The sequence below is a fragment of the Penicillium diatomitis genome, assembly GCF_028827545.1.
Source record: "Penicillium diatomitis strain IBT 30728 chromosome Unknown utg000005l_segment0_segment0, whole genome shotgun sequence".
Lineage (NCBI taxonomy): Eukaryota > Fungi > Ascomycota > Eurotiomycetes > Eurotiales > Aspergillaceae > Penicillium > Penicillium diatomitis.
The window spans coordinates 1,044,843-1,057,839 of record NW_026623177.1 but is presented as its reverse complement, the minus strand read 5'-3'; the positions used below and the strand labels follow the sequence as shown (position 1 = coordinate 1,057,839).

At 52.0% G+C, this 12,997-nt stretch overlaps 6 protein-coding genes across 6 annotated transcripts; 4 read left to right on the top strand and 2 right to left on the bottom strand.

The window, feature by feature from the left end:
• Positions 1-181: 181 nt before the first annotated feature.
• On the top strand, positions 182-1,215 carry N7539_005000 (acetolactate synthase regulatory subunit; the record flags this gene model as incomplete). The annotated part of the gene is made up of 3 exons (XM_056934602.1): positions 182-972; positions 1,039-1,055; positions 1,103-1,215. The coding sequence occupies 3 exons, from the start codon at positions 182-184 to the stop codon at positions 1,213-1,215; spliced, it is 921 nt and encodes a 306-aa protein (XP_056789796.1).
• Positions 1,216-1,718: 503 nt separating this feature from the next.
• N7539_004999 (uncharacterized protein) lies at positions 1,719-4,631 on the bottom strand (the record flags this gene model as incomplete). The annotated part of the gene is made up of 5 exons (XM_056934601.1): positions 1,719-2,093; positions 2,194-2,375; positions 2,436-2,753; positions 2,842-3,786; positions 3,839-4,631. The coding sequence occupies 5 exons, from the start codon at positions 4,629-4,631 to the stop codon at positions 1,719-1,721; spliced, it is 2,613 nt and encodes an 870-aa protein (XP_056789795.1).
• A 527-nt stretch (positions 4,632-5,158) lies between these two features.
• Positions 5,159-6,301, top strand: argB (ornithine carbamoyltransferase; the record flags this gene model as incomplete). Its single annotated transcript, XM_056934600.1, has 1 exon — positions 5,159-6,301. The coding sequence occupies one exon, from the start codon at positions 5,159-5,161 to the stop codon at positions 6,299-6,301; it is 1,143 nt and encodes a 380-aa protein (XP_056789794.1).
• Positions 6,302-7,515: 1,214 nt separating this feature from the next.
• Positions 7,516-8,866, top strand: N7539_004997 (uncharacterized protein; the record flags this gene model as incomplete). Its single annotated transcript, XM_056934599.1, has 2 exons — positions 7,516-8,339; positions 8,416-8,866. Coding segments are annotated over 2 exons (1,275 nt in total), but the record flags the coding sequence as incomplete, so codon positions are not given.
• A 483-nt stretch (positions 8,867-9,349) lies between these two features.
• Positions 9,350-10,763, top strand: N7539_004996 (DUF3984 domain-containing protein; the record flags this gene model as incomplete). Its single annotated transcript, XM_056934598.1, has 2 exons — positions 9,350-9,355; positions 9,441-10,763. The coding sequence occupies 2 exons, from the start codon at positions 9,350-9,352 to the stop codon at positions 10,761-10,763; spliced, it is 1,329 nt and encodes a 442-aa protein (XP_056789792.1).
• A 1,185-nt stretch (positions 10,764-11,948) lies between these two features.
• On the bottom strand, positions 11,949-12,980 carry N7539_004995 (cut8/STS1 family protein; the record flags this gene model as incomplete). The annotated part of the gene is made up of 2 exons (XM_056934597.1): positions 11,949-12,814; positions 12,905-12,980. 2 exons carry the CDS (start codon positions 12,978-12,980, stop codon positions 11,949-11,951), a joined length of 942 nt encoding a protein of 313 aa, XP_056789791.1.
• Positions 12,981-12,997: the final 17 nt, after the last annotated feature.

Below are 12,997 nucleotides of genomic sequence, written 5' to 3'. Positions count from 1 at the left end.
GGAGGCGGTTGACACCTCATGTAAGGTCATCCGCAGTGGAAGCCAGCTAGTCCCAAAGTGGCTAGCGTTCAGTGAGTCAGCTGCCCCGAGGTCGGAAGAGCAGCCCCGATCATCAACGAAAAAGAATCCAGAGGGTCCAGAGTGATTCATTGTTCATCTCTCGGTGCTCCTGAAATCCGTGATGGCCTTCAGACACCCACTGACGTTATCATCGGCGTCGGTGTCACTGCTCCGGCAGTCAACCGTCGCTGCTCGGTCTCGCGCCACCACATCTTCTCCCTTCAATGCGGTCCGCGCCTCATCCAGCAGCTCAACCTCTGCTCTGGCGTACAAGGCATTGCATCGCCGTTCCCCTCTTCCTCTTCCAGTGTCCGACGCTTCACCGCAGTGGGATGCTCCCACTGCGGTCTCCTCCATTCTCTACGAGACTCCCGTGCCTCCCAGCAATCCCCCGAAGCGCCATGTTCTGAACTGCTTGGTTCAGAACGAGCCTGGTGTGCTCTCCCGCGTTTCTGGCATCCTGGCTGCCCGTGGGTTCAACATCGACAGTCTGGTCGTGTGCAAGACCGAGGTGGATGATCTGTCTCGTATGACAATCGTGCTTCAGGGTCAGGATGGTGTTGTTGAGCAAGCGCGGCGCCAGCTCGACGACCTCGTCCCTGTCTGGGCGGTCCTGGACTACACCGAGTCCGCTCTTGTCCAACGTGAGCTGCTGCTTGCCAAGGTCTCTATTCTGGGCCCAGAGTTCTTCGAGGAGCTCCTGCAGCATCACCGCGAGATCACCACCCCTGCCGATTCCCTGAAGGAAGGCCAGGGTCACAACATCCAAGAGATTGAGTTCCACCCTCGCAATCTGCCTCCTAGCCAGGCTTTGCGCCACAAGCATGAGCATCTGGATGCCATCACCCGTCTGGCCCACCAATTCGGTGGTAAGGTCTTGGATATCAGCAACAACAACTGCATTGTCGAAGTGTACGTCCTCGAAGCAACCTCCCCGCTAAACCCCTGTTACATCGCTAACCAGTCAATTCACAATAGTTCCGCCAAGCCCAGCCGTATCGACTCATTCTTGAAGTTGATTGCTCCCTTTGGTATCCTTGAGTCGACCCGTACCGGTCTCATGGCTCTGCCTCGCTCCCCCTCTCCGAGCAGAGTGAAGAGCTCGAGAAGGATGCCGCGGACGTCGTTGATGCCAGCACCCTGCCCCCCGGCTAAGTGCTATTCTATATGCATAATATTTAAAAACGAATCATACCCAATGTTGATTTGGTCAATTTGCTGCAATTCATCACTTGTTTGTTCAGTTGGTCAATGGAGCCTTCCTTGTATCGCAGACTTGTTGCCGATGTGTTCTCGATCATCTTCTTCTATGAAAATTGTATTCACTGCTACACGGTGTCTAATAGTGAAATGTCCTAATTCAGATTACGATAGGAAGGATGTGATGACAAGAAATAGGTGGGCGACAAGTCAGAAGATTACTGGCATGCTTGACCCACAGTATCATCGACATCCCCGATACTTGAAGGCATAACAGTAGGCTTCCATTAAGGATAAGTAGACAAGTAATACCAAGAGCTCCTAATTCCCGGACGCCGTTCCACCAAGATTCATCAGTGATTGGAGAGGTTCAGATCACGTCAATCCGTAAACGATACTCAAACAAAATTCCCCCATCGCGTCTCTGTACCAAAAGACTTTATTTTTATCTTCAACATTTATATCTTCACCTTGGCTTCGATCCCCTTCGCCTGGTAATGAACCACATCTTCATAGTTCTTCACCCGCATCCCGACCTCGGCCACAGCATCCAGTAGGAGCTGCTGACCGAGAGCCTTTCGTAGAGCGTCGTACCCCACACCCCCAAGGTCAATCTGGACTGGAAGACGAGGGGATTGGGAGGTGCCAGGGGGGACATCGAATGCTTCGTCGTACTCGATGCGACCGAGAGGCTCATCTTCGTAGAAAGCTGTCGAGTCCATCGAGGTCACAGTGATGCTTGTGTCTGCCATGGGCGAGTAGACTGTGAATTCAACGGTCGAAGAGAAAAAGTGTAGCTTGTACGAGGAAACGTTGAAGGAATTAGCATTATGCTTCGAAACGTAGAGGATGCATCATATCATTTTCAGGCCGCAGCGGGAAGGCAGTGAGACTTGGCGGATCATCAGAACAAGACGGAAGAGATAGACATACAGTTGCGTCTTGGATAAACTTTGGCGGTTTTCCATCTTTATCACCGTCATCACCGGGTGCACGAGGAATTGACATATGGGGTACTGGTACGTCAAATGGAATGGTAGAGAGAGCCTTGCCTAGGCCCGGAAGCGTGGGAAATGTTCCTTCGTGAGTCTGTATTTGTAGCGTCATATTGGCACCTGGACGCAGGTCAGAGATGGCTCATTTGGATCGACTTCTGAACACTAAAGATCGCGCACCTGAGATATAGGAGGAGACAAATTTGCGTCCAGCTTTGACGCCAACAGACCCGCTCTCATCGAATGGAGCCCATAGCATCTGCACTGGGATGTTGGTGTTATTGCCTGACACAATCGATGTGTTTTGGACAATCAGACGGCCGATAGCTGTGTTGTTATACAACATCTTGACGTCGAAAAAGGGGATAGTGGCGGAGTGATTGGTCGGGTTTGTCACATTGACCAGAACGTTTACGGCCAACGATGTCTTGGTCGTGTCGCCTAGTTTCATAGATGCGACAGTCGGGTTCAGATGTCCGATCGATCGTCCCGCTGGAACTAGGAGGATGTCAACGAGTTGGTCTCACGGAAGAATGACTTGCTCAATTTCACTCTATTCTACTTCATAAAGATAGCGTAAACATACTGTTCACGGGGACATCGCCTTCCCCAGGGATCCCATGGATGGCAAACTGGCCCAATCCTGTCGCAACCTTTGCATCTACGGTTGCAGTGACATGCAGTATCACTCCCTTCTTACCAAACAGCATTTGCTGCACAATCTGTGCCAGCAAATCATTGTCTTTTACTTGTAACGGCGCATCTTTGATGGAAAACTCCACCAGCATGGCTGCGGACCCATCTTCGAGCTCCACTCTCGTTGACTTGGCGTCCTGCCATTTGTCGAGGTTCATGGTGCCTAATTGCTTGCCGTGATAGAACACGTTTGTATGCGCTCGGACGCTTGGAATGTCGACTGTTATGTTGACATGGTCTGGTAGACCGATAAGTACCTTGACAAGCGAAGAGACCGTTGGCTGCGCGTCTGGAGAGCCTGGTTCGGCGAACGGGTTGGGGAGCGAGAAGCGGGTTTCCGACATGGTGAAGTTCTTCATCATGTCGTCCAATGGGTCCCCTTCAAAAGGTAACGGTACAGTAACACTTCGGAGTATGTCAGCTATCCACGTTGGGGTATCGCTTGATGGTGAATCTGCACCCCGGACGTAGATAGTGGATGGGCGACCTTGCATGTAGTTTGAGACCAAAACATCGAGCGGCGACCCGTCGCCGCTTGGACAGGCGGTGGTCAACTCATCAGGCAATTGCTTGACTAGACCTTGCGCGCTGATTACAGTCGGGACACCCGGACGGACATTGATGGCATTAGTCCTTGAGTCCGCAACAAGAATATATGGATCGCCAGGCGAGCAATTTGGCACAAAGATGGAGAACTCGAGGGCGGGAATCATGAGAGCTACCGGAGACTTGATATTCGCTGATGCTGAAACATCAACCGCCAAGGCGCCATTAGCGGTGTCCCGCACATCCAGTTTTGTGACATCCACTTTGGGAAGAGGAGGAAGGTCACTGTCTATTATCGATGAATTAGTTCGGTTTCCTTGTTGGTATGGAAGCACTCGCACCATTGAACGTGACAGTGTCTGTCAAGGTCTGAGCTCCGAGGCCGATGATGCCTGAGCGCGGATGCACAGTTGCTTTGCCCCGTACGCTTAAGCTTCCCAGCCTTCCATCTATCCAGTCACGAGCGACATTATGTAGACCTTTGACATCCCCGGCGGTCAAATCGGCCATGAAGTCAACATGACTCTTATGCCCATTGCGTATATTCACTTTGATGGAAGGCAGGCGGGCGTTGCCCACCAAAATGTTGCCATACTCTGGAATGTAAACTTTCACGTCGGACTCCCCAGACTCCGCCTCGTGAGCAATCCAGGTCACGAAGCGACCAATATCGCGCATCGACTTCTTCTTCACGCGACTGGCGTCCATGACGAACTCGCCTTGAACTCGGGCTCGAACACCATCCGGAGTGGTGGAGTCTACTGAAAGCGCCGTGGGCTTGAAGACTGCAGCTTGCTGGGCGTATTCCTTGACTATCGCTGGCGTGGCGAAGGCAAAGATTAAGATTGCCAAGACCGCCGTGGTCAACACAGTAAGCGATATCACGGTGGGCCATCGTACTTGACTGCGCTTCTTCGGGACATCCTCGTCTATAAAATCGGATCCTGACGCTTGCCCTTCAGTTCCATAGTTGGGGAGATCGTCGTCGTGACGGTGCAGCAAAGGTGTTGATTCGGAGGATAGCTCGAATGACCGCCGAGGCTGGGATGGACGAATGGTGGTGTCGGAGGGCCCGGGGGAGGAGGGTCTGACTTCCTCTCCGTCCAGCAGTGGCCTGCTCTCCTCTTCAGCCATAATGGCTAGCGAGAGAGTACCGAGAAAAATAAATTCTTTAATCAATAGCCTCTAATAAGCCATACATAGACGTGGTCGATCGAGAGTGAGTGTTGAAAAGAGGGGAGGAGAGGCGATGATGATGACGATAAGCCGAAGATAACGGGGAAGTGGAGAATCCGGAAGTTTGGGGATGACACCTGATCCCTCAGGCAATAAGGGCCTCAGGCCGCCGAGCGCCCAGCCTGCAGTCCTGCACACTGTTTCTTATGCATTCACCAAGTGTGGAGCATCAGCGCTCTCGCTATCTTTCCGTTGTTGAGTGGAGGAGCTTCGAGTCATCAGTTAGAGTTGAGTCATTGCGGCCTCCACCCATTTATTAGGGCTCCGATCACCGGCCTCCCCTGCAACCTCTCATCCTTTCGTCTCTTCACAATTCGCACGTCACCCACTACTGTGCACCCCATTTGCATAGTTCCACCTTTTCTTCTTACCTCGGTCGCTAGATCAATTCCATTTCATTCTCTCCGCTCCGCTCAGGACTAACAATGGCGAGCGGTCTCAAAGCTGCCACCCGTTATGGCGCCCAAAGTGTAATTCAATTGGCTGGCTCCACCTCTTCCACGACTCGAACTCTTCAAGCTAATGGACTTCGACGATTTGCTCACCAGAGCCAAACCACGCCTCCTACATCCCCCTTTGCTCCTCGCCATCTTCTCTCCATTGCCGACTTAACACCTGCGGAATTTGCAACTCTGGTCCGCAATGCTGCTTCGCACAAACGAACCATCAAATCGGGAGCCATCCCACAGAGCCTGTTGGGGTCAATGTCGGGCAAAACCGTGGCCATGATGTTCAACAAACGAAGCACTCGCACCCGAGTGTCTACCGAGGCTGCTACGGTGCAGATGGGGGGTCACCCCATGTTCTTGGGCAAGGACGACATCCAGCTCGGTGTCAATGAGTCCGTCTATGACACTTCCGTTGTCATCTCGTCAATGGTCTCGTGCATTGTCGCGCGCGTCGCGAAGCACTCGGACGTGGCTGATCTGGCCAAGCACTCCTCGGTTCCCGTGATTAACGCTCTGTGTGACTCCTTCCATCCTCTGCAGATTATCGCCGACTTCCTCACCATCTACGAGAGCTTTACCCCGAAGGCACACGGCCTATCCAGTCTCGGTTTGGAGGGGCTGAAGATCGCGTGGGTGGGAGACGCGAACAACGTTCTGTTTGATCTGGCTATCGGTGCCACCAAGATGGGCGTTGACATGGCGGTCGCCACGCCCAAGGGATACGAGATCCCCAACGAGATGCTGGACATCATTCAGCGGGCGGGTGAGGGGGTTGCGGCTCCTGGCAAATTGACCCAAACCAACGTTCCTGAAGAGGCGGTCAAGGACGCGGACATCCTGGTCACCGACACTTGGGTGTCCATGGGCCAGGAGGAGGAGGCCAAGAAGCGCATGAAGGCCTTTGAGGGCTTCCAAATTACCACTGAGCTTGCCCAGCGAGGTGGAGCCAAGGAAAGCTGGAAATTCATGCACTGTCTGCCCCGACACCCCGAGGAAGTCAGTGATGAAGTCTTCTATAGCCCTCGTTCATTGGTGTTCCCTGAAGCGGAGAACCGCCTCTGGGCTGCGATTGCGGCGTTGGAAGGCTTTGTTGTGAACAAGGGTAAGATCGTGGAGTGAAGAGGCGGGGTTTTTGACGAGCCGTGCACGATCTGGACCAAAATCTTCTTCTTTTCGTTTGCGAATGGGATGCCCGTGGACGGGTTTCTTCGAGCATTGTGGGCTGGCTTAGCGGGGATGCAAATGTATATCAACCTGTCTTTCGAATCTTATGCATATAGGGCAATGCTAAATGAAAAAAACCCCCTCACAATCTTTCAACCACCAGAACAAGGAATCTATGTCTTTTTAAGAGGTGCCGCGGTCTAGTCATGAGCAGCAATACTACCTACCTAACCATGTAAGTAAGTAGTAAGGTTGTCACGGGAGACCTCTGCCGCCTCTTCGGATGGTCGAGTGCGGCTAAAGAGGGGCGTGACTTGGGGCCCCATACCAGTTGGAACTATGATAGCGGGGGATATATCGTATACATTTGCCCAGCATATTGGAAATTCTTTATATGGAAATAACCGCAAACTTCCCCCTCAGGTTTTATAAACGTGTAGTACAAGTGAAATGCCGGCACGATAAGCCGAATGTGTAACTCGGGATTGGGTGCGTTACATCACATCCCATCTCCCACTCTTTCCAGGCTTTCGATTCGATCCATTCCATCCCTGCGATCTTTCTTTACAGGGCAGGTGTAGAACATCGAGGGTACCTTACCGATCTTCACTCATATCGAAGACCAGCCAAGAGATGCACTCCTGATACACATGGATGGACCTGTAGAAATCTACTAGTAGCCATCAAGAATTGGAACAATGTACAAGGTAACCCTGGACTTTGAAGTAACTAAATCAAATCAGACATCGTGATAATGGATCCTAGCAGCAACGTAGGGGATGACGAGTATTTCACGCACTGTGCTATATCAGAAAGATTCAACGTCCCCGTATAACCAATTGCGTAGGTGATACATGCGGAGGCAAAAGATTGTCGGCAAGCATCTGGTGCCGAGTCAAGGTTACCCGACCCACGTCCGTGGACCATTACCTCGGACATGATCCGAAAGTACTAGATGTCCAAGGTTATTATATGAGAGTAAATCCTGGCCATATAGATGGAGGACTGAGACAGAGTACTTCAAGTGGATCCTCAACCCAGAGCATTATTTTCAAGGATTGTACCGTTTCACGCACCAAACTTCTGTATCACCCTGTATACCCTCTCTTCTCAGTCACTCGGCGCTGGACTCGAGATCTTTCACAGTTCCTCCTCTTCTTACCTCAACAATGGGCTTCTCAGAAAAGCACATTGCGGTCATTGGCGGCGGTCTTGGTGGCATGTCCTTTATGAACGCTGCCCTGTATACCGGCCTTGAACATGTTCAGCTCTATGAGCAGGCACCCCAATTCGCTGAAGTTGGCGCCGGCGTCAACATCACCTCGAACGCCAATCGAGTTCTCGATGCCTTCGGTCTGGAAGAGATAATCATGAGACGGTCGTCCCGCCAGCTGCCTTCTTATATGGAGTATCGTCAGTACAAGACTGGAGAGTACTTAGCCCAGATCAACGAATTCTCACGACCACCCGCTCGCCTCTTACACCGTGCGCATCTACTAGATGCGCTCAAAGAACGGGTACCCAGCTCCAAAATCAATCTCGGCAAGCGTCTCGTGTCGATTGAATGTGAAGCCGGGGCTCTTTCCGCACCATATACCCTCCACTTCGAGGACGGAAGTGTCGCTAATACAGATATTGTCATCGGATGTGATGGTATTAGGTCAAATGTACGCCAATATATGGGATTTGTGGATTCGCCAAAGTATTCAGGCCAGGTGGTATACCGGGGATTTGTCGATTATAAAGACTTGCCTGACGAAACGGCGCAATTACTTCGAAGAACGGTCAACTTCCGTGGCCCCAAGAAGCATGTGCTCGTGTTGCCGATCGGAAATCAAGAGACCCAGACGGATCGAGCGGCCATTATTGGATTCATGACCGAGTCGCTTGATTCGTGGGAGTCAGAAAGCTGGATGTCGCGCTCTGAGATATCGAGCTTCCAAGAGCACGTGCAGGACTGGTGCTTCCAGGTGCAGCATATTGTTGCAGGTCTGTGAAAGGCTTCTCCTGATGGACGGATGCTCAAGCAGGCGCTTTACGTGAGAGACCCATTGATGAAATGGTTTCAGGTCAAGCACGGCCAAAGGTCTTCAGGCGTCATCCTCCTGGGCGACTCTGCTCATTCCACATTACCACATCAAGGTCAGTCTCGAGATACCGACTTCATTCACGGTCAGCATTGGAACTGACACTGGTAAACGCGTTAAAGGGCAAGGCACATGTATGGCTATCGAGTCTGGTATTGCGCTGGCAATGATTCTCCGTCATTGGGCGGGTGAGGATATAGAGGCTGCTTTTCAGTTCTACCAAGACCTGCGGAAACCACGCACAGATCGGGTCACTCAAACGAGCCAAGAAGCCGGCAAGTTGGCTAGCTCAGATTCACCAAATGGCATGACCGAAGGATTCAGTCCTGAAGTCTTGACTGACCGAATGAGATGGATCATGGAATACGATATCCTGGAGGAACTGCGTCTCAAGGGTGCCGGAGTTCTTGAGTGCTCACGGTTCGACAAGCGTCGTGAGTCTCTGTCCAGTCTCTTGTAGGTTGCACTGAACAGGTGACGCAATCTTGTACATAATAAAATGAAACATCTTCCACGTTCTAGGGCGTGAAGGCATCTTGGTAATGCTGTCTCATATTTTTAAAACTCCTCGATCCAGGAGAATAGGATCGGCTCCTTCTACGGCCAGCACGACATGTTTGAAGTCCATGTTCCCACGAATGAAGGATTGAGGCTGTCGAGGAATCCAGGTGGAGGTCACATCCATAGATAGGAAGACCCATGTACTCATGAGTGACATGTCTATTGGGATATATTAGTACTCATGAGATGGATGGCGAAGCAAACGTCGACTGAATGACCGACCACCGCCGAAGCCGCACGAGCACTATCACATGCCGCCCCACACGGCGATTAACGCGTGTGGGTGACTCCGCATTTTCCCTGGCTCGCCGACCTCGTTCATTCTTCATCTTTCTTGCTGCTCGTCAAATTCAGCATGGATGTAAGTTGTGATTGCTCCAGGAGTGCACGTGTATCGCAATGAAAAAGCGTATGAACACAAGGATCTAACTCATATCCTCTCGCAGTTCACCAGCTCGGGCGGGGGGTTTCCTTCCCGACGTTCTCACCCCAATCTACACCATATTTCGCTGGCTCCACTTACACCTCGGTTCCCCATTGACGATGAAGTAGAATCTGAAGATTACTTCAACAGTGCTTATGGAAGTCGCGATCATGAAGCCGACCATCCCTTCAGTACCGAGTCCAAAATCCAGCCTCGTACATCTTATCTTTCCAGTGTCTCAGTACCCAGCACACCACCAATTCTCTCGCACTCACGCAGCTCTTCTCGTACCCGCCATGCGCGAAGCAAGAGCTCCACCCGGACCGGCCCATTGAGTGACACGAACCTCCACAGCAGGACCGTTGCCCTCCCATTGCACCATCACCAGTCTGCATACCAGAAACCTCAAAGCTCGCATGGGCGACACCAATTGAGCGATGCTTCTCATTCCGCGTCCGCCAAGTCCAACGCGGAATGGATACTTCGGGCAGGCATTGCGCTGGCCTCATCCACTCGCGAAGAGAAGGGCCAAAGCTGGCTAGCTAAGCGCGAGAGTTCCACCAGTCTAGTGGACTTGCCGTCCGTCGACGAGGCTACGAGCACACACTCCCACCGTCATCACCATCGCTCCAAATCAGGAACCCTGTCTCGCAGATCTCGCTCTGGCGCGTCCACACCCGCAGCGCGCTCCCGTGCGACCAGCCGACGTGGAAGTCGGGCCGGGTTGACCATGACCACCATGCCACCGCTCATGTCGGCGACAGACGTAACCGGGACTATGAGCCCTCTGCCGCGAGGAAGAGGCTCAGGCCTGGTTCCTGACTTTGTAGACGAGCAGATCCGAGCCGAAATGGCCTCGTTGCAGGGAGAGCGAGGCCTCCAAGATGACGAACCCGGGCGCTTCCAGGGCGATGACGACTTCGATTCTGAATGTGATTCGCTTTCTGAGAATTCAGAAGATGAATTTGACGAGGCTGATCTCCAGCAGCTCACGCGGGAACGTGGGTTTGGGCTGGGCAGCTGGATTGATCGACTGGTCGAATGGACACTGTTCGGAGTGGACGAGTGGCCTGCCCCTGGAGCGACTGCCAAGGCAGATGCCAATCGCATCGACTCGGCAGCTACGTCTACAAACGTCACATTTGCGGAATCTGCTGATGTTGTTGGGGAAGCAGGTGCTCATTCCGGCAAATCAGTAAGGTCGGGCTCTACGGATGAAGATTTGGAAGAGTCTCTCAGTCACTCAGATGAGGAGACTGTCAGCGGTGTTGAAAAGCCTGGTGCTCAAGGGGGCTGGGAAGATGCGAGCTGGCTTCTCAGGGTCATGAAACGTGCTCTAGTATAAGTGAACTTAGATTTGGCTTTAGCGGTGTTTCCAGAGATAACACCCTACGTAACTTGATTTTGTCAACCCAGTGGAGCTACAGGTGCCTCCCTTTGCTCGCAAGCCAAAGAAAATCCCGGCACTCTCGATCGAATGCACAGGACCGATAAATCCCAACTAACTGTATTTCGTCGGCGATTACGAGGTAGTAGCTCCCTTACCGCTCATTCAATGCCACTCTTGCGTGCAAAATGTTCCCTTAGAACACCAGAATATTTCGAGTGGTTGTGGAAGTGAACCCTGCGTGAAGGCACATGATGGAATTGATAACAGCTACTGCTACTCGAGATGTTCAAGACTGTAGCCAGGGAAAATCGGATAAATGAGTCCCCCCGAATAAGTTCATGCAGAATATGGGATGGAAGACCGAATGTGGTGAGAGAAGGAAAAAGAATGAAAATTTGGACAGACCTGGAAAGATGTACAAGACTCTAGAGGAGCGACACAAGGGCCAACAAAAGACGCCGTCCCATAAGAAATGATAAGATAAGATGAACAAATGAAATTGAACAGAAAAAGTGGAGCAAAGTTTGGGCGAAAGACAGTTGGTGTCACGAAAAAGTATCAAGAAAATGAAGACCAGAGACGTAAATGGAGGCGCAAAAAGAAACTATAAAGAGAGCATATTGATGATTGTACCTTTCGTCCGCTTCCTTCCTGCCTGAGAGTAGTCAATTTTGACTTTATGGCTCGACCAGGAGAGGCGTGAATGAGCGATTTGACCGTGACTGGCTTGCCAAGGGTTGCTGGGCGATAGTGGTATCCCAAAGCTGAGAAAAGAACGAACGTCACGTAAAGAAAGAGGAAGTTTCGTCTTAACCAATTCGCAATGAAGGACAATAACATGAAACGCCATATGAAGACCTGATTGATTCTCTATAGGTCATGCAAATAAGGTTCGTGATCATGGCATACGTCGGTGTTGATGCAAGCGTGCGAGCGGAATGTTTTCACCGAAACAGCCCATGGCGGAGCCTGAGGCTCGATGCAGCTAGGGATGACGCGGCTTTGGCGCGTCTGGTGTTGAAAGGTTTGCGGAAGGTTGAGCGAATTTTCCGAAGAGCTGCGAGTCATCCGGTTGATGAGTGGCAAAGCTCATGTTGACAGGGCGACTTGGCGGCGGGAAAAGGTGATTCAGGAGGATGTTCACCACGGACCGACCTTGACAGGTGTGCCTAAACCATAAGTTCCAGACAAAAGTTGGTCTCGAATCGATCCCATCTCATTGTTCCCAGATCCGTGATGAGCCGGAGAGTCCGGGCCGTTCATCCATCCGAGACTGAGTCCGAGTTCGTTGACGGCTGCCTGCATTTTCCCATCGGAGTTGTGATTATGTTTTGCCAGCTTTTGATCCCAGCCGCCGTATTGTAGTTGAATACCGCCGCCCCGTTTCGCGGCCTCACGAATCACCAAAATCCAGGCTTTGCAAATTTCGTCATATGCCGAATCACGTTCAATGTTGTTTTGCGGCGTGCTCCAGCGAGGCAGAGCGTGTATGATCTCAGTGGCCCCGTCCAGATAGCTCAGGGAAACAGATGGCTGTGTTTCGTTGGGCGGCAAGAAGGTCGGTGTGAAATCGCTCAAGGCTTCCAGTAGGTTTGTCAGAGGCTGTCGAACTCGATTATACGCATAGTCGGACTCGGTGTTCCCGCCGAGAGGAAACGAGGACTGGAGCACCGCTTGGTAATTTCGCAGGACATGTAAAGTCGAGGAGACGCTTGGTCGAGGCGACGTCTGGGCGACCTCATCAGCTAGCTGAGGATGGCGTTCACACATCGTCCGCACAACAGTCCGCAACGCATCGGTGTCAAGAGTCTCTAAAAGTCGAGGTAGAGCGAGTGGCCGGCCGGAGACATTGGGGCGAGACCGCTTGATGTTACGAACTGAGGGAAGCTGACGGGGGGTGAAAGCGGGTGAGTTGGTAGGCGAGGCGGACATGCGTCCATCGTGATCGGTACTATCGTCGTCGGCTTTCCGCTTTCGGCTGGTGTAAGATGAGGAAGGCGTCGACACTGTGATTGCAAATTGGCATCAGATACGAAGGAGCAGAAAGGGAAGTCATTTGTGCTTAATGGCAAAGCTGCAGAAGCGGGCGGTCGTACTGATACGAGAAGGCGAGAATCGAGGGTTCTCGTAGAAGTGAGGAGGGACAGGAGGCGTGGCCACCAGACTGTTCATATTGACAGCCGGATGGC